Source organism: Pleurodeles waltl, chromosome 6 (assembly GCF_031143425.1).
Source record: "Pleurodeles waltl isolate 20211129_DDA chromosome 6, aPleWal1.hap1.20221129, whole genome shotgun sequence".
Lineage (NCBI taxonomy): Eukaryota > Metazoa > Chordata > Amphibia > Caudata > Salamandridae > Pleurodeles > Pleurodeles waltl.
This window is the reverse complement of record NC_090445.1, coordinates 408,325,671-408,351,524: the sequence shown is the minus strand read 5'-3', so window position 1 is coordinate 408,351,524 and position 25,854 is coordinate 408,325,671. Positions and strand designations below refer to the sequence as shown.

The 25,854-nt window shown below is 44.8% G+C and overlaps 1 protein-coding gene across 2 annotated transcripts in view; it reads left to right on the top strand.

Annotated features, from left to right (window-relative positions):
* STRIP1 (striatin interacting protein 1) overlaps positions 1-25,854 on the top strand; it is a 263,231-nt gene that overhangs the window by 116,690 nt on the left and 120,687 nt on the right. For both annotated transcript variants that reach the window (XM_069238339.1, XM_069238338.1), the window contains exons 8-10: positions 1,883-2,010; positions 4,080-4,262; positions 5,377-5,594. In XM_069238339.1, coding sequence (XP_069094440.1) covers positions 1,883-2,010; positions 4,080-4,262; positions 5,377-5,594 — 529 coding nt within the window. The remainder of the gene's footprint in view (positions 1-1,882; positions 2,011-4,079; positions 4,263-5,376; positions 5,595-25,854) is intronic.

Below are 25,854 nucleotides of genomic sequence, written 5' to 3'. Positions count from 1 at the left end.
TCAGAAGAGGACTGAACCTGCTATCTGAGTCCTGTGAAGAGTATAGAAGATTGGATGTGCTAGTCCTCTTGTAATCAGGGCAAAGAAGTGGACACCAGGATTCATAAGGCTGACTTCCTGTTCAAACTATAGGCATAGAAGTTTCCAGCAACAGCCCAGCTGATTAGTAGCAACTGGACCTGGACTGGAGTCTGCCTGACACCCTTTCAGTCACCTGAGGTCGCGGGGGGCTTTAGAAGTGTACTCCTGTGGTATACTGGGAAGGTAAAATCTTTGTCTAGGGCAAATCTGGTTAGTATAGCTGACCCACGCTCAATTGCAGTCTGCATCTAATTGCGCCTAGGTCCTGCTTTACCACAAGCTTTGACTATCATTGGCACTTTGTGCTTCTTGGTGCTAGTACATTCTGTTGAGTAAATTGTATTTCGTTCTGTTTCGTTTTGGGATTTTTATTGGTGTGTATTCCAACTATATTACTGTTTTAAAACAGCAAAAATAGTTTATAGCCTGCCCTAACCTAAGCCTGTCTGCTCTGTGCTCCAGCTACCAGGGGGTTGAGATCTGCTTAATTTGGTGACTTTGAGTTTCTTCCTGAAAAGTATTGTGATTATTATTTGAGCTGGGTAATTTCTCCCCTCAACTAACAATCCAATTCCTTACAGTAACTGTAGCAGATATTTTCCGGAATGGATGGAGCAAACAAACTGATCATTCTGACACTAACTACAGTGTGAAATATATTAGATCTCTGTATAATGAGGTCAGAAAATATCAGGAAAAATGACATGTTGTTCAGCTTTCTGCCTATCCCCAAATAGAAAATCATGCTTTCGCCTTTGTAAGTGTTTTATTATGAGGTGCGTATATTTATTCCTTCTGTACACGTTGATTGATGCATACTGCCTTGTCTGAAGGGCTTGACAGATCAATCTTTTAAACTCACTTCTTTATTCAATGTATGTGTTTCATTCATGTGTAGTATTTCTCAGTATGTCCATTTTGATCTTAGCTTTTGTTTGGCTAACCTGGAAACAATGAACAGCTTGTACTACTTGAAGGTATACATACTTAATGTCCTGGGCAATATGCCAGCCCATGTTGTTCCACCTTTGTTAAGCAAATGCTCTTTTAAACTCATATATATTAATTTTCATAAAATACAGACCCAAAAAGCATAGTTTAATTTGCCTCCAAAAATCTGTTGTGGATTCCTACTTGAAGCACTCACTTCAGTGCTATCTTTTGTCCCCTATGTTTCAGTTGTGACCCATCCAAACTATAATCCAAAATCCATTACCGTTCTTAGGTGCTGTCCAGTATTCATTGCTCAGTAGTCTGTCCTCCAGATGTTTTCGTGGTCCCCTTCACTCTGCATTTTTAGGGATCTGTGTTTTTATCTCCAAAATCTACTTAGTATCACAACCCTTAGTCTGAGCTGATTTCACAATATCTCCCTTCATATGCTGAGCCCATATCAGTGCTCAAAAAACACTCATGAAACAGGCCACTCAGTCTTACAGTAATTCATCTGCGTAGGCACTCCACCATTCTTCCTTAGCTCATGTTTCAATTCAGAAATTCTTCTTCCCCTGACATATTTGTTCAGTATCCCATTGATAAATAACTAAACACATTTTCTTCTCTCACAGAATTCCCAGGGACATAGTAGTAATCTCCTCTCCACAGAGGTAATGAGGATAGTATATCCAGCTCTTTTTTCTTTCCTTCTGGACCTCAGTTATAATAAATACTGCATACTCACCACAGGAACACATACAGAATTCTGTACCAAACACTTCACAGGGTCCCTTTCCTCATAACAATCCCTCTGTCCACTGCACAGGTATGCTCATAATAATAAACCTCTGTCTTCTCTCCCCAGGCACACCACTGTTTAATAATGAGCCATTCTCTGTGATGCTGTTTGGGATGGTGACCAAGTTCTGCAGTGGACATGCCCCACACTTCCCCATGAAGAAAGTGCTGTTGCTGCTTTGGAAGACCGTGCTGGTGAGGGTGGTTGAGGGTGAATGGTGCATGGGGAAATAATATGATATGAAGTTATAGGACAAGCATGAAGAGCATGCTGGGGAGTCTCGATAGGATTGTGTGGCGAAGGACACAGGTGGCCCACATGATTAAGGACATGTGGTTGAGAGGAGAAAGGATTGGGCAATGACTTCTTGCTGCGCAGTGCATTGAAGAGATATTTAATTAGTGGCATACTGGAGGCCTGAGAGAGCTGTGCTCACAAAGGATCCTGCTGCTGAGATGTACACCATGCATTTGGAAGGTTGTGCTGGAAAGAAAATATAGTAAGGGGAGCACTCTCTGGGCCAGAATAGGGGGGTCATTAGATGATAATGTTTGTTGTATGGCGTGCTGGAAATGGGGCACAGAGAGTCAGTCAAGAGTGGTGCTGATGAGATGGGAGAGTAAAAAAGGAATTTGACGAGAAGAATAATTCAAAGTGATTGACATTCTAGCAAGAGGGTGAAGTCCTACATAGTGACTAAGTTTTAGGGAGCTTGAAAGAGACGTAAATAATGAGGCACTTTTATTCAAGGTGGGAAGGTGTGTGGGCAGTGAGTATTGTTTGGTGGGGGAGTGGGAAAGCCATGCACCGTGTAGTGCATATGGGTGTTGAGGAGCAGTGGACAGGGAGAATTATGCTGGCGAGGAGTGAGTGAGATGTGCAGTTAGAGACGCCTTAGTGTCTCTGGAGTGCCTGGGAGCTGTAAGGGGCTTAGAGGAGGTTTGCACATTAAGGGACGTGCTGGTGAGAGAACAGATTGTGAAGCTAACAACATGAAGTTAGCACGTTGAAGATAGGGAAATTGTGAGCTGCTATATCCTGATATAAGTTCACCTTCATAGTGACAAATCTAAGTTTATAAATTTGAGACATCAGACACAAGCTTGGTTTCTTATGATGGGTGTGTAAAATTGCAAATTTTGCAATTTTACACAATGTTCCTGCCTCTCCGTTGCACTCTAAGATGGGTCGACTGGTAAAAGCAAATTAATTTTAAGCAACTGAACTGAAAGCACTTTTATTTACAATTAGACAAAAATATTCGATGCAAAATAAAAATGAAAAAACATGGTATTCAAAACCATTCTCTGGAAAAGACTAAAGACAGAAGGTAAAATCTTTGTCTAGGACAAATCTGGTTAGTATATGTGACCCACGCTCAATCGCAGTCAGCATCTAATTGCGCCTAGGTCCTGCTTTACCATGAGCATTGACTATCATTGGCTCTTGGTGCTAATAATACTTAAAACTTAAAAAATTCATATCTCCAGTACCTTGTATCACATTTTTGTCATTCTGTTCAGTAAATTGTATTTAGTTCTATTTCGTTTTAGGATTTTTATTGTTGTGTATTTCAACTTCATTACTGTTTTACCACAGCAAAAAATTGTGAAATTGGAAGAATACCCAACTCTCCTCCCTACAATCATACTTTAAAAACAGGACTTTGCTACAAAAACAATGTATTAAAAACAAGTAATAAAAAGATTAACAAGTTAGTGCTGTGTAGCATGGGTGCTTCTGTAGCATTGGCACATTACTTTCCAACAAAGAGCCTTGTGCAGAGAGTGAAACGAGGGTAAACAAGAAAATATGTTGTGTTAGGGAAAAAGAAGCACGCAAAAATTTTGGGAGGGAAGGAAGGGTCATTGGAGGTGAAGCCACAAAGAAAAAAGGGATTCTTTGGGGTCCCTAACCCAGAATGACAAAACTAGGGAGAAAAGTGTTCTCAGCTGGACACAATTGGGTGTCCCTTAAAACATTAAAAAATATATATGAATTAATATCAGTGGATGTTCTGCAAAATTTATAAAAATGCAAAAGCAGTGTCTTAAAATAAATTGAACTAGAGCCATTTGATCCGAAAAAGTTGTTTTTCCGATTATAATTTGAAAAAATTGAATATTGATGAGCTTGTTATGTCAGTGTGCTGTTTGTTACTAAATAATTGTTTGTGGTAGCTTTAATCTAGGCATGTTTGAGGACCTATGTTCTCCCTCTGCTTTCTTGAAGGGTATAACCACTTACCTGTGTGTTTTTATAGTGCACTCTGGGAGGATTTGAAGAACTTTTGGGAATGAAAGCAGAGAAGCGTGCATTGCTTGGTCTTCCACCCCTGCCAGAGGACAGCATAAAAGTCATACGTAGCATGAGAGCTGCCTCTCCACCGGCATCTGCTTCCGATCTTATTGAACAACAACAGAAACGTGGCCGCCGAGAACATAAGGTGAGTCCAGCCTGCAATCATCCGTAAATTATTCATATTGATGTTAAAATACAACTTAAAATTAAGATTAAAGCCTAGAAAAATATTTTGGAACAGTTTGAAGAACAGGGGACCACACCAACTCTTCAATAAAGTAGATTTTTCTGGGACAGGGGTGGATTTTTAAGGCAAGTGGAATGCAGGCATGCATGATCATTCTACTCCGATCATTGCGGGGAAGAAGGGCTAGAGATACGCTGTACGGCTCCAGCATGCTTTGGTAACTTTTGTGTGTGGGATTATTTATGATGACCATTATTTAAGTGGACCTGCCTTTCTGGACAGGTGCAGAAAGCTAAGGAGTGTGCATTGCTTTGATTGTTGCCTTAGTGGCAAGTTTGATAAGTATTTTCACTTTTGCTTCATTGCTTGTACTAAGCATTTTCTGAGTGACCTGTTAATACAGCCCCGGTCGGTTTAACTGATTTGTGTTTGTATAAGCTTGGGTGCACACAGCAAACTACAAAAACCCATGGTTTGTACACTGTGAGATTTCTTAAAATGGTACATGCTTCTAAATGCTCCTTAGCTTCTTTTTCAACTCGTATCATAGAAACAATTTGGAAAAATGTTTGCTAAGAGTAGTTTTCTTATCAGTACTTCAAATAGAGTCAAGTGGAGCATTTGGGTGTCCTTCCCTTTACTTGTCAAATGAGCTGCCTCATTGTCAGCTGAACTTAGGGACATGTCAACACTTTGACTTTGAGAAATGGAAAGATGTACTTGATTCTTCTGCAAGCATATATCTTTGAAAAACTGGAGATGCCTTATGAGAGGGTGAATGCTTGGTCATTTCCACAGTGCCTTCCTAACTAACAAGGTTATTTAGGGTATGGCAGAAGTAGGATATCTGCCGTAAACCAACAGATATCTGGCTTTGCCAAACCCAGCTTGCCTTTTTATTTAGAGTCAGGGGAGCTGCTTCATTTCTGATGGTGGAGACTCAGCTAGCTCTACCATCAGGACCCATTAGCTGATGGCCATTCACTACAGGGCTGTCAACATTAGACCATTGGGAACCAACTTGTTTATTTGACATTGATCCTATGACTCCTTTACTGCTCCTGTATCCCAGGCTCTTATCAAGCAAGATAATCTTGATGCCTTCAATGAGCGAGACCCCTACAAAACAGATGACCCCCACGATGAAGAGGAAGAAAATGATGACGACTCCACTCTTGAATCTGAGCCTTTCCCACTGGAGCGGGACGAGGTGATGCCGCCCCCTGTCTCACACCCACCATGTGACAGACTTACATTTCCTAAAGGGCTTCCCTGGGCTCCAAAGGTCAGGTGAGGCATCTTCCTTCTCTACCCTCTTGTCTGTGATGAGATTTCAAATTGTGGCAAAACCGATAACAATATGCTCACTGTTCTGTTCATGTACCCAGTTCCTTCCCTTCTTTTGATTCATACCTTAATAGTCCTGCCTTCACTCTTGCTAAATCATTCTCCATCCCTTCAGATCTTACTGCCTACTTTTCATCATATTTTTTTTGTTCTCACCTCAGTTGTGGCCCTTTCTCATCTTTCATCCCTCCATGTCTATCTGCTTTATTTTGCATCTCTGTTGGTTTGTCTTGTGTGATATGCCTTTTTGTGGTTAATGTCAGTTGTGTCATCTTCCACATAGTTACTAGATTATCCAGTATTGGATCTTTCATAAATTCACATGCTTGAATCATCCCCATCGTTGAAGTGGGAGTCCCACGGTGTACTAAAAAAGCAGTAAGTAACAATTTTCATAGGCTATAATGCTAGCAAAATCACAAATATAGCCTATCCATGTCCTTCTGTAAAAAAGAACCAAACTTGACTTATGACCAATCAGGCTCCAGCCCCCTCTAGAATATTTCACAAAGAGGCTCATTCCCTTAGACTTTCTACTGCATGTCGTGTGAAGGGAGTCTCCCTGAGATCTGCTCAGACAACTTTTTCATTCAGAAGATGTCTGATTCTTCCAGGAAAGGCCTTTTCAGCCCTTGTAAGACCTGTGGCAAGAAGAGACTGCGGGTGGATGATCCACATAAGAACTGTTTATATTGCCTACATCCTGTACATCAGGTAAAAGACTGTAAGATATGCTGCAACTTCTCTGCTAAGACCCTTAGAGACAGAGAAGGAAGACTGTTAATCTGGTTACAGGCTAAATCCTGTGCTTCTGGTGAGGAGAGTGATGCAGAAAGGCCTCATAAAAGGTCCAGATCTGCAGACCAGGGGCAGGCTGAGAAAAGCAGGAAACATCACAAGACGTGCCACAAAGAGGGTGTCAAGAACATACAAAGCTCAATTCCCTTTGAGCCATCCTTTCCTCGTCGCAGAAAAGATTCCCACCACAGTTCTTCTGCATCAGAGCCTTTCACTTCCAGAAAGGTTTCACTTAAATTCAAGTCGACGATGACACAGCCGTCGACGTTAGCGACTATGGTTTCCTCAGTTACCGTCTCCACCATCTCATCGATGAGACCGTCGTCGACTACGTCGATGTCTGTTATAAAGGCTCCAATTCCTTCAGTCCGAGTCACCGATAAGTCACATCCATCGTCGTAGCGTCAACAAAGGCTGCTCCAGAAAAAAAACCTCGTTGTTAAAGAATTCATCAGCGAGAACATCAAAAGCAAGGGCACCATCGTCTACGAAAGCACCATCGACTGGACCGCTGCCAGCTGAAAAATCGTCTGACACCAGCACCGTCGACGGGACTATCGTCGTTGACTCCATTGGTATCGACGATGCCACTAGTTCCTGTCAGTCAAGGCAGTGTGATGCCTATTTCTTCTGTATCCCCCGACCTCAAAGCCACAGTGAAAATTACTATGATGTCTAGATATACTTTTTATCTGTCAAATACATCACCAAGTAAGGTAACAACCTTATTTCCTAGTCACCTGCTAGACTGGGAGGAGTCAGATGAAGGGCCGTTTGATGATGAGCATTGCCCATCCCAGTTACCTGTCAAATATCAGGAGGATGATGATGAGGATGAGTACGAACAACAGTATCAGTCTTATTATTCTCATCAAAGACGTTATTATGAGCCTTTAAATCAGCTGAGAGACGCTGTGTAAATGCCTGCCTCTTTAATTCAAGACTTTCAGTCTGTTACAGGATTATAAGAGGAGGTTTCCAACCGCAGCTGAGACGCAGCTGCCTACTCCTTCCTCTCCTGCTACACCAAGGAGAATACCCCCAGCTCCAGCTACTCCCAGGTTTACACCTAAGTCTAAAATAGCCGTCCTGTAACAGAGTTACTCAGAGGTCGGACGCCACCAAGGGGGTGGGCCTGACAACCGTGTACCCCGGGAACACTTAAAAAAAGATATGGACAGAGAAACGCGCATGCGATCCCGGAAATACAGGCAGAAAAACAACAAGACAGACAGAAGATGGGAGGCGGAGGGACGCAGAGGGAAAGGCGCCATCAGGAAGAGACGCGGAGGAGAGAGCCATGGAGAAAAGAGACACGTGGAGAAGAGGCACGCTCAGAAGAGAAGCCAGAAGTGAAACGGCTATTGAAGCAGGAGAGAGACAACCCGCGAGAGGAAACGAAGTAACCTTCCACATCCCAGGAGGGACGTGGCTTATGCAGGTACGTGCCTGCATTCAAAATCCTGCTAATTATTTATTGAGGTGGGGAGGAGGAGATACGGAGAGAAGGAGGGAGAGGAGGAGATCTGATTATGGACAAATAGTAGAGTCACTCCTAAAACCGCTGGGGAATTTGTTTGCAGGGCTGCACGTCTTTCACCCACTCCGGTTTGTTGCAGATTACGGAACTCGTAGAAGGATAGTACGACATTTGAGCACTATCCATCACACATCTAAGAGGAGTCATTTATCTTTATGGGTTCTTCCTTTTCCCTTGCTGCTGCTGCTTCCTCTTTCTCTTTCTCTTCTGCCCCTGGACCCCCCATTATAAAAGAAAGCACACAATTAAGAAAACAAAACTCACTTACCATATGTCCATCTGTTCCCTGTTTTCTCTTGGGCACATCCTGCGTTGGGAACTCCTACCAATGAGACCGGTAAGATACCTAAGAAGGAAAGAAAGAGAAGGATTAATGAAAAGACAGTCCTAGAAGCAGCCCACAAGAACAGACAGAAACAGAGAGACCTAAAAGAGGAACTGTTAAACAGCAAATATGTGAACTAAGACTTATATTGAGAAGCACAAGCATAATAAAAATCAATTACAATACCCTTCTACCATAAACAGTTGTTGGAACTGTTCTTTTTGCCTAAACTCTGCCAAGACACCTACTAACCAACCCACAACATTTTGGTGTCAGAAGTGTGATTTATGAAATCCCTGTATCAAAACCCGGGAAGATGGAGGGCAAACCCTCTTTAGAGGATATGATACAACAACTTGTTGAGGGATAACGACACGTTCGGTGGCATGTGTAGCTGCAGATACACATGCTGTGCATAGTCCGCCGTCTGGTGTTGGGCTCGGAGTGTTACAAGTTGTTTTTCTTCGAAGAAGTCTTTTCGAGTCACGAGACCGAGGGACTCCTCCCACCTCGGTTCCATTGCGCATGGGCGTCGACTCCATCTTAGATTGTTTTCTTTCCGCTGTCGGGTTCGGACGTGTTCCTTTTCGCTCCGTGTTTCGGGTCGGAAAGTTAGTCAGAATCTCTGAAACTACGTCGGTATTGTTTCGTTCGGTATCGGGTAGGTAGAACCAATCGACACCGAATCTTGAAGAGCTTCGGGAGCCCTTTGGGGTAATTTTGAGCATCCGTCGGGGCCTGGTCGGCCCGACCGCGTGCAACATTGAGACTGATGGAACGGACCCCGTTCCGATTCTGTCCTAAATGCCATAATAAGTATCCTTATACGGATCAACATTTGGTCTGTAACTTGTGCCTGTCCCCCGAGCACAAGGAGGATACGTGCGAAGCCTGTCGCGCGTTTCGGTCGAGGAAAACGCTCAGAGACCGAAGAGCCAGGAGGTTGCAGATGGCGTCCACGCCGACAGGACAACAACGGTTCGAGGAGGAGGAAGAAGAATCTTTCTCCATCCACGAGTCGGATTCCGAAGAATTCGACGTCGAAGAACAACCAACCGTGAGTAAGACGTCGAAACAGACATCACACGAAAAGACTGACAAAGCCCAGGGGACGCCACCGCCAACAGGCGATGGCTTAACCCGGAAAGTAGGTGACCGTCCAACGGCACCGAAAAAGGGCGAGCTGCTGTCGAAGTCATCCGACTCCGGTCGAGATACAGGCACGCAGCACTCTCAGGACCGAGAGAGTGACGCAGACAAAGTTCGGCACCGACACAGCGGCTCCGAAGTTGGTCGGCACCGAGAGGCACGACACCGAAAAAACAAAAGATCTTGTCGGAGCCGAAAAAATCAAAGGACGCGGTTTCGGTGCCGAAACGCCCGGCAACCGAACCGAAAACTGGTTCCTACTCAGAGGAACATGGACTGTCCTCTCAACTAAAAAAACACAGATTTGAGGAGGAATTACAGCCAACGCAGCCTGATCACACGCAAAAGCGGATCTTTATTCAAAAGGATACAGGGAAGATTGGCACTCTTCCCCCAATTAAAAGGAAAAGGAAACTTGACTTCCAGCAAGGAGACAAGCAGCCACAAGCGAAAGTGGTAAAGAAGGTAACTCCACCACCCTCTCCACCACCATCAACTCATGCATCACCGGCACAAACTCCACCATTAACACACTCACCAGCTCATACCACTATGAGCCAGGATGATCAGGATGCATGGGACCTCTACGACGCTCCAGTATCGGACAATAGCCCAGAGTCGTACCCAACTAAACCGTCACCACCTGAGGACAGTACATCATATGCACAGGTGGTAGCTAGGGCAGCTGAATTCCATAATGTCTCGCTACATTCGGAGCCTATTGAGGATGACTTCCTCTTTAACACCCTGTCCTCCACCCATAGCCATTATCAAAGCCTTCCCATGCTTCCAGGAATGCTAAGGCACTCGAAACAAATATTTCAAGAGCCAGTTAAAAGCAGAGCCATAACTCCAAGGGTGGAGAAAAAATACAAGGCTCCGCCCACAGACCCTGTCTTTCTTACATCACAACTGACACCAGACTCAGTAGTTGTGGGGGCAGCTCGTAAAAGAGCCAACTCGCATACATCAGGCGACGCACCACCTCTGGACAAGGAGAGCCGCAAATTTGATGCAGCGGGAAAAAGGGTTGCAGCACAAGCGGCAAATCAGTGGCGCATCGCCAACTCGCAAGCACTCCTGGCGAGATACGACAGGGCTCATTGGGATGAGATGCAACATCTCATCGAACACCTCCCCAAAGAGTTCCAGAAACGAGCGCAACAGGTGGTGGAAGAGGGACAAAGTATCTCGAATAATCAGATACGGTCTTCCATGGATGCAGCGGATACAGCTGCAAGAACAATAAATACTTCAGTCACCATAAGGAGGCACGCATGGCTGCGCACATCTGGGTTTAAACCCGAAATACAACAGGCTGTGCTCAATATGCTGTTTAATGAACAGCAATTGTTTGGGCCAGAGGTCGACACTGCAATTGAAAAATTAAAAAAGGACACCGATACAGCCAAAGCCATGGGCGCACTCTACTCCCCGCAGGGCAGAGGCACATTTGGCACATTTCGTAAAACAACCTTTCGGGGAGGGTTTCGAGGGCAACCCACAGAAACCAGCACCTCACAAACAAGACCACCAACCTACCAGGGACAATATCAAAGGGGAGGTTTTCGGGGACAATACAGAGGGGGCCAATTCCCAAGAAACCGGGGAAAATTTCAAGGTCCCAAAACCCCTCAAAATAAACAGTGACTCACACGTCACACAACCCCTTCACACAACACCAGTGGGGGGACGACTAAGCCAGTTCTACACATCTTGGGAGGAAATAACAACAGACACGTGGGTCTTAGCAATTATCCAACATGGCTATTGCATAGAATTTCTTCAACTCCCTCCAAACGTCCCACCGAAAACACACAATATGTCAAAACAGCATATAGACCTTCTAGGACTAGAAGTTCAGGCATTGCTGCAAAAGGACGCAATAGAACTGGTACCACATCATCAAAAGAACACAGGAGTTTACTCACTGTACTTTCTAATACCAAAAAAAGACAAAACTCTGAGACCAATACTAGATCTCAGAACACTAAACACCTACATCAAATCAGACCACTTTCACATGGTCACATTACAAGACGTAATCCCACTGCTCAAACAGCAAGACTACATGACAACATTAGATCTAAAAGATGCGTATTTCCATATACCTATACATCCTTCGCACAGGAAAATCCCTAAGGTTCGTATTCAAAGGCATACATTACCAGTTCAAAGTGTTGCCATTCGGAATAACAACTGCGCCAAGAGTCTTTACAAAATGCCTGGCAGTAGTTGCTGCACATATCAAAAGGCAGCAAATACATGTGTTCCCATACCTAGACGATTGGTTAATCAAAACCAATACGCTAAAACGGTGTTCACAACACACAAAATATGTCATAGAAACCCTACACAACCTAGGTTTCTCAATCAACTACGCAAAGTCACACCTGCAGCCGTGTGAAACACAGCAATACTTAGGAGCAACAATCAACACAGCAAAAGGGATTGCTACTCCAAGTCCACAAAGAGTACAAACATTTCACAATGTAATACAAACCTTGTATCCAAAACAAAGAGTACAAGTCAAAATAATACTGAAACTACTAGGCATGATGTCTTCATGCATAGCCATTGTCCCAAACGCAAGATTGCACATGCGGCCCTTACAACAGTGCCTAGCATCACAGTGGTCACAGGCACAGGGTCAACTTCTAGATCTGGTGTTGGTAGACCGCCAAACATACATCTCGCTTCTATGGTGGAACAGTACAAATTTAAACAAAGGGCGGCCTTTCCAAGACCCAGTGCCAACATACGTTATAACAACGGATGCTTCCATGACAGGGTGGGGAGCACACCTCAATCAACACAGCATCCAAGGACAATGGGACATACATCAAAGAAATTTTCACATAAATCACTTAGAACTGTTAGCAGTATTTCTAGCGTTGAAAGCATTCCAACCCATGATAACCCACAAATACATTCTTGTCAAAACAGACAACATGACGACAATGTATTATTTGAACAAACAGGGGGGGACACACTCGACACAGTTGTGTCTCCTAACACAAAAAATATGGCATTGGGCAATTCACAACCATATTCGCCTAATAGCACAATTTATTCCAGGGATCCAGAACCAACTAGCAGACAATCTCTCTCGGGATCACCAACAAATCCACGAATGGGAAATTCACCCCCAAATGCTGAACACTTACTTTCAAATTTGGGGAACACCTCAAATAGATCTCTGCAACAAAAGAAAACGCAAAATGCCAAAACTTCGCATCCAGGTACCCACACAGGTACTCCCAAGGCAATGCTCTATGGATGAATTGGTCAGGGATATTTGCGTACGCTTCTCCCCCTCTCCCTCTCCTTCCATATCTAGTAAACAGATTGAGTCAAAACAAACTCAAACTCATACTAATAGCACCAACATGGGCAAGACAACCTTGGTATACAACACTACTAGACCTGTCAGTAGTGCCTCATGTCAAACTACCCAACAGACCAGATCTGTTAACACAACACAAACAACAGATCAGGCATCCAAACCCAGCATCGCTGAATCTAGCAATTTGGCTCCTGAAATCCTAGAATTTGGACACTTAGACCTGACACAAGAATGTATGGAGGTCATAAAACAAGCTAGAAAACCTTCCACTAGACACTGCTATGCAACTAAATGGACAAGATTTGTTTATTACTGCCATAATGAGCAAATTCATCCGTTGCATGCGTCTCCAAAAGATGTAGTAGGATATTTACTACATTTGCAAAAATCCAATCTAGCTTTCTCTTCCATAAAGATACATCTCGCCGCAATTTCTGCTTACCTGCAGATTACTCATTCAACTTCCCTGTTTAGAATACCTGTAGAAAGCGTTTATGGAAGGCCTAAAGAGAATTATACCACCAAGAACACCACCTGTTCCTTCATGGAACCTCAACATTGTCTTAACAAGGCTCATGGGTCCACCTTTCGAACCCATGCATTCTTGTGAAATGCAATACTTAACGTGGAAATTTGCATTTCTCATTGCCATTACATCTCTAAGAAGAGTAAGTGAAATACAGGCGTTTACCATACAAGAACCATTTATTCAAATACACAAGAATAAAGTAGTTCTAAGAACAAATCCAAAATTCTTACCAAAGGTTATCTCACCATTCCACTTAAATCAAACAGTAGAATTACCAGTGTTCTTCCCACAGCCAGATTCAATAGCTGAAAGAGCACTACATACATTAGACATCAAAAGAGCACTAATGTACTACATTGACAGAACAAAAGTAATTAGAAAGACAAAACAACTATTTATTGCCTTTCAAAAACCTCATACAGGAAATCCAATTTCAAAACAAGGTATTGCCAGGTGGATAGTTAGGTGCATCCAAACCTGCTATCTTAAAGCAAAGAGAGAGCTGCCTATTACACCAAAGGCACACTCAACTAGAAAAAAAGGTGCTACTATGGCCTTTCTAGGAAATATTCCAATGAACGAAATATGTAAGGCAGCAACATGGTCTACGCCTCATACATTTACTAAACACTACTGTGTAGATGTGTTATCTGCACAACAAGCCACAGTAGGACAAGCCGTACTAAGAACTTTATTTCAAACTACTTCCACTCCTACAGGCTGAACCACCGCTTTTGGGGAGATAACTGCTTACTAGTCTATGCACAGCATGTGTATCTGCAGCTACACATGCCACTGAACGGAAAATGTCACTTACCCAGTGTACATCTGTTCGTGGCATTAGTTGCTGCAGATTCACATGCGCCCACCCGCCTCCCCGGGAGCCTGTAGCCGTTTGGAAGTATATCTTCAACATTTGTACATTTGTAAATATATTACTTCAACCTTCATTTGGTACATACGTATTCATTCCATTGCATGGGCACTATTACTAGCATACACAACTCCTACCTCACCCTCTGCGGGGAAAACAATCTAAGATGGAGTCGACGCCCATGCGCAATGGAACCGAGGTGGGAGGAGTCCCTCGGTCTCGTGACTCGAAAAGACTTCTTCGAAGAAAAACAACTTGTAACACTCCGAGCCCAACACCAGACGGCGGACTATGCACAGCATGTGAATCTGCAGCGACTAATGCCACGAACAGATGTACACTGGGTAAGTGACATTTTCCTTACAAATGGTTTGGGAGGAACAACAACGAGAGGCCCTGAACGACTGCGAGACTCTATAGAACGCCTTAAAGAGCCAAGCTACCATAATAGCCAATAATCCATTGGTACACGCAACAGCGCTTGAGAAATTAACAGACACCATCACTATCAGTCGGATACATCCCAATGTCCTGTTCTGTACTGCAAAAGTTTCAAGAAGGAGAGGACACTGATGCCTTTTTTACAAACTTTGAAAGGGTGGCAGCATAGGCCAATTGGCCTCAGGATAGGTGGGGACAATATGTAGCACCCCTGTTGACCGGAACATTTGAGGACGCTTACCAGGCTGTAAATCCCACAGGAACGACACCATATCCAGAGATAAAGAAAGCTATTCTGGGGAGGGTGGGATTTGTTACGGAATATTACCGTATAAAATTTAGGAAGACAAAGTGGATTCCTATGGAAAATCCCCTGAGCCCTATATTATAGAATACAAGACTTGGGATTGAAATGGTTAAGTCCCAGGTACATACAGAGAAGAAGTAATACAGAACATATTATTAGAGCAATTTTTAGATGCCCTACCTCCACAAACATGCAATTGGATCAAACAACATCCTGATGTCGATACGACTACAGCTGTTGAGTTAGCGTGTGCATTTCACTGAGCGCCTGAGTTTAGAATAGGGTCCCAGAAGGGACAAACCTTTGGAGGGCGATCACCTATCTCCTCCTTCCAAATACGACTAGTGAAAAGCCCAGAGGAAGTCCAGATTCCTAGAATACCTGATAGACACCCAAATCAAACACCCTGTGCTGACTGGGGACATATCGCACGTAACTGTCCCCACAAAATAACAAAACCAGAGCCAATGGTAATAGGAGTTACCCAAGGCAGGTTTTTTTTGTACTGCTAGAGAGTTGTCCCGTGATATAGAGGAAATATTAGTAAACGGGCAACCCTCTCGGGTATTGATTGATTGATTCAGGGTTCAGTCAGTTATGAGGGCAAACATGGTACCAGAAGACAAAATAAAGAATAATTAATTTGTCTCCATCTGCTGTACCCATGGGGACATGCGACAATATCCAATGGCCGAGATTTCCATTGAATGGAGAGGACAAAAGGAATCTCTTATGGTGTGATTGATACTGCATTTGGCTGAAGAAGTTATCATAGGAGCCGACTATATCAATTTTCCTGACCTACTAGACAATGTACACACCAGTCAGAAAACATACTCATTGTTAAGTGAAGCTCCATTTGCCAGAAACACCATCATTCCGGGTAAGAAAAAAATCAAGTTAAGCAGGAGTGAGAAAAGAGAAGAAAAAAATGTTTTCCGTATGACTAACCCTTCTGATTCACTCCCTGTAACACTGACAGAAAAACCTATCCTGGCGACCTTACCACCTTTTCAGGTTAGTCCGAGAGAAGATTCCACGTTACAACATGCTTGGGCAGCCGCCATTATAGACTAAACGGGACAGGTGGGTCCATATTTCCTCGTTCAGAAGGGTTTACTATATAGGCTTGTATGACACAATAATCGGGAAAAGGCCCAGTTAGTGATACCCATTCCATATCGCACCCAAGCACTACATTTAGCACATAGTCAAGTGGGGGGGGGGGGGGAGAGAGGACACTTTGGAAGCGAGAAAACAGAGGAATATCTACTTCAACAATTTTATTGGCCTGTGGTATTTTCAGACATTCACAGGTTTTGTGCGCAATGTCCGAAGTGTCACGTTATAAACCCAGGAGCAGTCAAAAAAAGCTCCAGTTTTCCCCTTGCCTGTTATTGACATCCCCTTTTCTAGGGTCAGTATGGATTTAGTAGGCCCATTGACCCCTTCCTCCAGAGGCTATATGTATATTCTTGTCTTGGTGGATTATGCAACACGATATCCTGAGGCTATCCCTCTTACTAGTATGACCACCAAAAGCGTGGCATATGCCATGACAGGGTAGTTTTCCCGGGTAGGTTTTCCAAGAGAATTATTTACCGATCAAGGAGAACCATTTATGTACCCATCAATAGGAGTAAAACAGATTCGCACCTCTGTATATCACTCACAGACAGACGGCTTGGTGGAAAGATATAATCGCACCCTTAAGACATTATTTAAAAAAAACAATATCTGACTCTCGCAGAGATTGGGACAAAAAGTTACCCGTAGTGCTGTGTGCCATACAGACCCACGTACAAGCCTCTACAGGACATAGTCCATTTGAATTGGTGTTTGGACGTCAACCCAGAACCTTGCTAGATATGGCCGCAGAAAGATGGGAGGAGAAAGAGACAGATGATAAGGACATTCTTGAATACACTCAACAGTTAAAAGATCAGATCCAAACGGTCTGGGAGGATGTACGAGTCCATTTAGAGGAGGCTCAAGAAAGACAAAAAAAAAATTATAATAGAGGCACTACTTTAAGACACTTACAAACAGGAGATAAAGTGTTAGTTTGTTTTCGGAGCTAGGTAATAACGCTATTGGCAAAATGGCAGGGACCGTACAAAATAATAGAGAAAGTGAGCCCCGTTACTTGCAGACTATTCATATCCAAAACACCCAAGAAGACACAAATCTATCACATAAACTTACTAAAGAAATGGTGTAGGAAGTTGGCTCTGTATGTACTATTTCAAAGTAAGAAATAGCATGCACAGAGTCCAAGGGTTCCCCTTAGAGGTAAGATAGTGGCAAAAAGAGATAATTCTAATGCTCTATTTTGTGGTAGAGTGGCTAGCAGTAGGCTTATCAGAGGGTAGTGTTAAGCATTTGTTGTACACACACAGGCAATAAATGGGGAACACACATTCAAAGACAATTCCAGGCCAATAGGTTTTTATATAGAAAAATATATTTTCTTAGTTTATTTTAAGAACCACAGGTTCAAGATTTACAAACAATACTTTAAATGAAAGGTATTTCACTTAGGAACTTTAGGAACTTTGAATTAGCAAAATAGCATATACAGTTTTCACACAAATGGCAATAAGCTATTTTACAACTAGACACACTGCAATTTTCAACAGTTCCTGGGGGAGGTAAGTGTTTGTTAGATTTGCAGGTAAGTAAGCCACCTACAGGGTTCAAAGTTGGATCCAAGGTAGCCCACCGTTTGGAGTTCAGAGCAACCCCAAAGTTACCACACCAGCAGCTCAGGGCCGGTCAGGTGCAGAGGTCAAAGTGGTGCCCAAAACGCATAGGCTTCAATGGAGAAGGGGGTGCCCCGGTTCCAGTCTGCCAGCAGGTAAGTACCCGCGTCTTCGGAGGGCAGACCAGGGGGGTTTTGTAGGGCACCGGGGGACACACAAGTCAACACAAAAAGTACACCCTCAGCGGCACGGTGGCGGGCGGGTGCAGTGTGCAAACAAGCGTCGAGTTCGCAATAGGATTCGATGGGAGGCCAAGGGGTCTCTTCAGCGATGCAGGTAAGGGGGGGGGGGCTCCTCGGGGTAGCCACCACCTGGGCAAGGGAGAGGGCCACCTGGGGGGTCGCTCCTGCACTGGAGGTCGGATCCTTCAGGTCCTGGGGCCTGCGGGTGCAGTGTCCTTACCTGGCATCGGGTCTTGGAAGCAGGCAGTCGCGGTCAGGGGGGAGCCTCTGGATTCCCTCTGCAGGCGTCGCTGTGGGGGCTCAGGGGGGTCAACTCTGGCTACTCACGGGCTCGCAGTCGCCGGGGAGTCCTCCCTGTAGTGTTTGTTCTCCACAAGTCGAGCCGGGGGCGTTGGGTGCAGAGTGCAACGTCTCACGCTTCCGGCGGGAAACGTGTTCTTTCAAAGTTGCTTCTTTGTTGCAAAGTTGCAGTCTTTGTGGAGCAGAGCTGCTGTCCTCTGGAGTGCTTGGTCCTTCTAGATGCAGGGTAGTCCTCCGAGGCTTCAGAGGGTGCTGGACCCTGTGGAACGCGTCGCTGGAGCAGTTCTTTTGAAGTGGGGAGACAGGCCGGTAGAGCTGGGGCCAAAGCAGTTGGTGTCTCTGTCTTCTCTGCAGGTTTTTCAGCTCAGCAGTCCTTCTTCGTCTTAGGTTGCAGGAATCTATCTTGCTGTGTTCTGGGAGCCCCTAAATACTCAATTTAGGGGTGTGTTTAGGTCTGGGGGGTAAGTAGCCAATGGCTACTAGCCCTGAGGGTGGCTACACCCTCTTTGTGCCTCCTCCCTGAGGGGAGGGGGGGGCACATCCCTAATCCTATTGGGGGAATCCTCCATCTGCAAGATGGAGGATTTCTAAAAGTCAGTCACCTCAGCTCAGGACACCTTAGGGGCTGTCCTGACTGGCCAGTGACTCCTCCTTGTTTTTCTCATTCTCTCCTCCGGCCTTGCCGCCAAAAGTGGGGCCGTGGCCGGAGGGGTCGGGCAACTCCACTAGCTGGAGTGCCCTGGGGTGCTGTAACAAAGGGGGTGAGCCTTTGAGGCTCACCGCCAGGTGTTACAGTTCCTGCAGGGGGAGGTGAGAAGCACCTCCACCCAGTACAGGCTTTGTTACTAGCCACAGATTGACAAAGGCACTCTCCCCATGTGGCCAGCAACATGTCTGGTGTGTGGCAGGCTGCTAAAACTAGTCAGCCCACACTGGTAGTCGGGTATGGTTTCAGGGGGCATCTCTAAGATGCCCTCTGGGGTGTATTTTACAATAAAATGTACACTGGCATCAGTGTGCATTTATTGTGCTGAGAAGTTTGATACCAAACCTCCCAGTTTTCAGTGTAGCCATTATGGTGCTGTGGAGTTCGTGTTTGACAGACTCCCAGACCATATACTCTTATGGCTACCCTGCACTTACAATGTCTAAGGTTTTGCTTAGACACTGTAGGGGCATAGTGCACATGCACTTATGCCCTCACCTGTGGTATAGTGCACCCTGCCTTAGGGCTGTAAGGCCTGCTAGAGGGGTGACTTATCTATGCCATAGGCAGTGTGAGGTTGGCATGGCACCCTGAGGGGAGTGCCATGTCGACTTACTTGTTTTCTCCCCACCAGCACACACAAGCTGGCAAGCAGTGTGTCTGTGCTGAGTGAAGGGTCTCTAGGGTAGCATAAGACATGCTGCAGCCCTTAGAGACCTTCCCTGGCATCAGGGCCCTTGGTACCAGAGGTACCAGTTACAAGGGACTTACCTGGATGCCAGGGTGTGCCAATTGTGGAAACAAAGGTACAGGTTAGGGAAAGAACACTGGTGCTGGGGCCTGATTAGCAGGCCTCCGCACACATTCAAATCATAACTTGGCATCAGCAAAGGCAAAAAGTCAGGGGGTAACCATGCCAAGGAGGCATTTCCTTACAAATGGGAAGAGACAGACAGGCCCCCTCCCACCGTAGACATCGGGTTCTTGGTAAATAAAGCAAAACCTCTACAAATCAATCCATGTGCCCAATGCGAAGATTCTGATAATTGTCTTCCTCCCATTAATCCAGATCTACCAAAAGAACAACAAACACAATTACGGGAGATTGTATGCAAACATCAAAAACTCTTCTCTGATTCCTGGAAAACCCCCTTTGATACAACATGCTATAAAGACTCAGGACGAAAGAGTCATCCGTCTTCTACCATATCATATCCCCGAATCACGTAAGAAAGTAGTGGAACAAGCAGTCCAAAATATGTTTAAAATGGGTATAATCAAACCCTCTATAAGTCCATGGTGCTCCCCAGTTGTCCTACCCCAAAACCAAATGGAACTGTGCGTTTTTGTATTGACTTTCATCAATTGAATATTATATCCCAATTTGACACAATTCCAATACCCAGAGTGGATGAGTTGCTCAAACAACTAGGGAAAGCTCAATAGATGTCTACACTGGATCTCACGAAAGGATACTGACAAATACCACTGAATCCCCAAGACAAAGAGAAACAGCCTTTTCCACCCCTTCAGGGTTATATCAGTTCACCGTACTTCCCTTTGGTCTACATGGGGCCCCTGTCACCTTTCAACGATTAATGGATAGGTTGTTGCGTATTCACGTAGAGTATGCTGCTGCATATCTTGACGACATTGTTATATATAGTGAAACCTGGAAAGACCATCTACTCTATCTCTCTAAGGTGTTCCATACCGAGGCCAGATTAACGGCTAATCCTGACAAGTGCAATTTGGCACGTGATGCCATTGCATATCTCGGGTTATCAATTAGGAAAAAGACAAACACGACCACAGCGGAACAAAGTCGAAGCAATCCTTAAGGTACCTCTACCTAAAACAAAGAAAGAAGTGAGCTCATTTTTAGGGATGGTGGGTTATTACCGTAGCTTTATTCCTAATTATTCAACTATCGCACCCCTTAACTGATCTTCTAAAAAAGGACCAACCCCCAAAGATCAAGGACCTGAATCCAAAGCAAATCAATAGTTATGAGACACAAACAGTTTTTGACAACGGAACCGGTTTTACCTTGTCCGGACTTTACAAAGAAATTCTATTTACAAACAGATGCATCTGATGTTGGCATAGGCATAGTCTTGTCACGAAAAAAACGTACATGAAATGAGTCACCCCATTGTTTTCATAAGCAGAAAACTACTACCACAAGAAAAACATTTTCCCGTTATAGAGATGTTTGCAATATTATTTATTAGGTCATCAGTTCGTCTTGAGCACTGATCGTGCTCCTCTCATTTAGCTAGCCCGGAATAAAGATACTAATTCCAGAATTTTGAGGTGGTCATGGAGCTCCAACCTTTTATTTTTCAGATTCAACATCTTCCAGGCAGTCAATTAAGCACTGCAGATTATTTATCTTGAAACTCAGTAGAAGCAGGCCGCGATCAGCCCTTCCTAAGGGGGAGCGTGTGTAACAGAGTTACTCAGAGGTCGGATGTCACCACGGGGGTGGAGCTGACAACCGAGTACCCCGGGGGCACTTCAAAAATATATGGACAGAGAAACGCGCATGCTAACCTGTAAATACAGGGTTCAGAAGCGACTCGGGCAGAAAACGACAAGAAGGACCGAGTAGACGGGAGGCGGAGGAACGCAGAGGGAAAGGCACCATCAGGAAGTGACGCAGAGGAGAGAGCCACAGAGAAAAGAGATGTGGGGAGAAGAGGCACGCTCGGAAGAGAAGCCAGGAGTGAAACTGCTATTGAAGCAGGAGAGAGACAACCCGCGAGAGAAAACTAAGTAACCCGCGGGACGTGGCTCATGCAGGTACGTGCCTGCATTCAAAATCCTGCTAAGTATTTATTGAGGTGGGGAGGAGGAGGAGGATATGGAGAGAAGGAGATTTGATTTTGGTCAAATAGGAGAGTCACTCCTAAAAACGCTAGGTAATTTGTTTGCTGGGCTGCAGGTCTTTCACATGCACCGGTTTGTTGCACATTACGGAACTCATAGGATAGCACAGCAACATTTGAGCACTATAAGAGGAGTCATTTATCTTCATGGGTTCTGTCTTTTCTCCTTTCCTTTTCTCCTTCCCCACTCCATTATAAAAGAAAGCACACAATCAACAAAACTCACTTACCATTTGTCCTTCTGTTCCCTGTTTTCTCTTGGGCACATCCTGCAATACCCTTCTACCATAAACAGTTGTCAGAACTATTCTTTTTGCTTAAACTCTGCCAAGACACCTACTAACCAACCCACGACACGCCCCTCCCAGAGAGGACGTTTACTCTTCAGAGGATGAAAGGGAAGAAGGAGAGATTTCAACACCCCAACATCCTAGCGATGAATGGGACGAATATTTAGCTTCTACACCATCACCACCACCACCTCACCCATCAAATTCTCCACCGGAGGATATAGGAGGTTTTCATAATTGTATGGACAGAGCGGCCACACGGTTTCATTTACCAATATCTGTCTCACGGTCAGAATGCTTCCTCTATGACTTTAAATAACAAGCAAGAAAGTCGGTGAGAGCAATTCCAATCATAGACTTTATTTGGAGTGAAGGCATTAAAATTATGGAGAATCTAGCTACGGTTCCACCAGTTCCACAGAAGTTGCTTAAAAAGTACAATGCAAACACACAGGACTCTCCAGTGTGTTTGACAGGGCATCCAAAGCCAGATTCTGTCATTTCCCGGGCTGCCCAAAGACGTTCCAAGAATCCATTGACTCCTATATCTACTCCACTAGATAAGGAAGGCAGACGCCTGGACAACGTGGGCAAGAGATTCTCATGCATGTCAGCTATAACTGTCCATGCAGCCAACTCTCTGGCGATTTTGGGTCGCTATGATCGCCAGATGTGGCCTGACATGAACGCCTTCATAGAGCTCTTTCCGGAGAACAAACAACCTGAGCCACGTAAAATACTGCAGGAGGGAGAACGTACTTCAGATGAGATCATCGACTGAGCATTAGATATAGCCTCCATGGGCTTCCGGCAGCTTGCGGGAGCAGCTGTTCTGTGCCATCGGGGATGGTTGAAAGCAACCTCTTTCAGGCAGAGGTCCAGTCCAGGATACTAGACATGCCACATGATGGCGAAACTCTCTTCGGCAAGCATATAGATGACCCTTACATGCCATCAAGACTGACAGGGACACTGCTCGTTCTCTGGGTGATCTGCAATACAAGAAGCATGCCTTTCGGGGAGCCAGAGGTAGAGGTTTCTCTACGTTTCTGGTTTCCTACCACAGGCAGTACGAACAGCCACAATACAGACCGGCCTATCAACAGTCTTATAGGCAACCATCCACGACCTCCTACATCAGACAAGGTGGAAGAAGGAAACAGAGCTCCCAAACCCGGGATCAACCTTGTAAGCAATGATCCTTGTCTGGCACTGGCTACGCTTCCATGTTTCCCACAAATCCATCAAGTTGGAGCGAACGTCTCAAACTATCTACAGAATTGGAAAAATATAACATCGGACAAATGGGTGCTGGATATAGTGGCTCACGGTCATATGCTGGAATTTGTACAGAAACCACCACACCACCCTCTGGGAAAATCGCACCCACTTCATCTTCACTTGCTTCAGCAAGAGGTTTTCCTAATGCTCTCAAAGGGGGCGATAGAAGAGGTCCTTGTACATCAGAGGGGACCTGGATTCTATTCCCGGTTCTTTCTAATGAGAAAAAAGTAGGTGGAATGGAGACCAATCCTAGACCTCAGACAGTTGAACAAGTTCCTAAGGAAACAATCCTTTCGTATGATCACACTGTTGGATATCCTGCACCTTCTCAGCACTGGAGATTACATGACATCGTTGGATCTCAAGGATGTCTATTTCCACATCCTTATACACGTAAAGCATTGCAAATATCTCTGCTTCACTGTGGCCGGTGCCCAATACCAATTCATAGTTCTCCCATTCAGTTTAAAGTCAGCGCCAGGAATTTTCACAAAATGTCTTTCTCGGATAGCAGCTTTCCTTCGCAACAAGGGCTTGAACGACTGGCCGATAAAGGCTCCTACTTTGCAGCTGGCGTCCAAGGCCACCAACGCCTGCCTAGCATTATTTCACAATCTAGGCCTAACAGTAAACTTCCAAAAATCGTTCACTCTTCCGACACGCAAGATAGTCTTCTTGGGTGCGGAACTCAACACCTTAAAAAGCAAGGTTTATCTTTCAAAAGCACGGCAACAGAAGCTGACCAACATGGCTATCAAGGTCTCAAAAAGAAAGTCCGTTTCAGCACGAACGTTCAAGTCACTCCTAGGAATGATTTCCTCATCAATCACCTTAGTCCACCTAGCAAGATTGAAAATGAGGCTGTTACAGGAGGAATTGCAGCTGCAATGGACCGAATCTCAAGTATCCTTCGAGGATTTAATCAATATTACACCAAGGATGGTGGAGACCCTGCGGTGTTGGTCCCAGACTGACCATATCTCTCAGGGATTGACCTTTCTAACCCCCATGACAGATTTCATTATCACAACGCACGCTTCATTGGAAGGCTGGGGAGGTCATCTGCAAGACATGTGCATTCAAGAAAAATGGTCAAGCTCGCAGAAGAGACTGCACATAAATCTGCTAGAGTTAAAGGTGATATTTCTTGTGCTAAAAGCGTTCCTTCCGCGGATTTCAGGATCCTCAGTGTTCGTCCGTACAGACAACACAACAAGCATGTTCTATGTCAACAAACAGGGAGGAACAAGATCTCTTTCCCTCTCAAGAGAAGCTCAATCTCTGTGGGAATGGCTCACTCTTCACAACATTGGTCTGAGAGTGGACCACCTCCCAGGTATCAACAATGCCCTAGCGGACTCTCTCAGCAGGACGGATGACAACTGCCACAAATTGGAACTCGATCAGAGGGAACTGGTCAACATCTTTCTATGCCGTAGACAGCCAACCTTGGATCTATTTGCCACCAATCAGAACACCAAATGCCAATTTTATGCCAGTCGATAACCACTCCCAGAGTTGTCATGGGGGAATGCTCTTTTAATGCGATAGTCTGGGATCTTTGCATACGCTTTTCCCCCCTTCCCATTAATCCCCAGGCTTCCTAAGAAGATGAAATCAGAGGGTTGCAAGCTCATACTCCTAGCACCCAAGTGGCCCAGACAGTATTGGTACACGGAACTCCTTCTCCTGTCGGTGGCCAATCCCTTACGACTTCCCAGCAAGCACGTCCTTCTAACGAAGAGTCTAGGTCCGATATTTTATCCAGATCCAGCCTCTCTCCAATTGCACGCATGGCTCCTGAATTCCATGAATTCCAGGGCATGAACATTGATGAAGAATGCAAAGCAATTTTGTCCAGAGCACGAGCTGACAGTACAAACAATACTTACAGGCTCAAATGGAAGAGGTTTGTATCTGGTGCCATAAAAACAATTTGCATCCATTAAGTCTTGCCAGACTAAATTATATCATATCGTCTTGCTCTATAAAAAACTGGGCTCTGACATGCTTCAGTTAAGCTCCATCTGGCAGCTATATCATCTTACAGACGCTCTGCGGATGCACCCTCCCTTGGTTCATCCAGGCTTGTAAAACAGTTTATGAAGGGTCTGTTTTGCACTTTCCCTTGTGTGCGACCACCTCCTCCTCAATGGCATTTAAACATTGTCCTTTCACAATTAATGAAAGCCCCGTTTGAGCCTATTCACAGAGCGGATCTGAAATATCTCACATGGAAGGTGGCAATATACAGGCCTTTACCACTAAGGAACCCTACCTCATTTTCTCAGACGACTTTGTTCTTCTCAGAACAAACCCAAGATACATCCTTAAGGTGCCTTCACCTTTTCACCTGAACGAACCAGTGATACTGAGAACCTTCTTCCCGAACCCATCAACTGTTGTGGAAAGGACTCTCCACACACTGGATATCAAACGATGCTTGAGGTTCTACCTTCAGCGTACTAAATGACTCCTG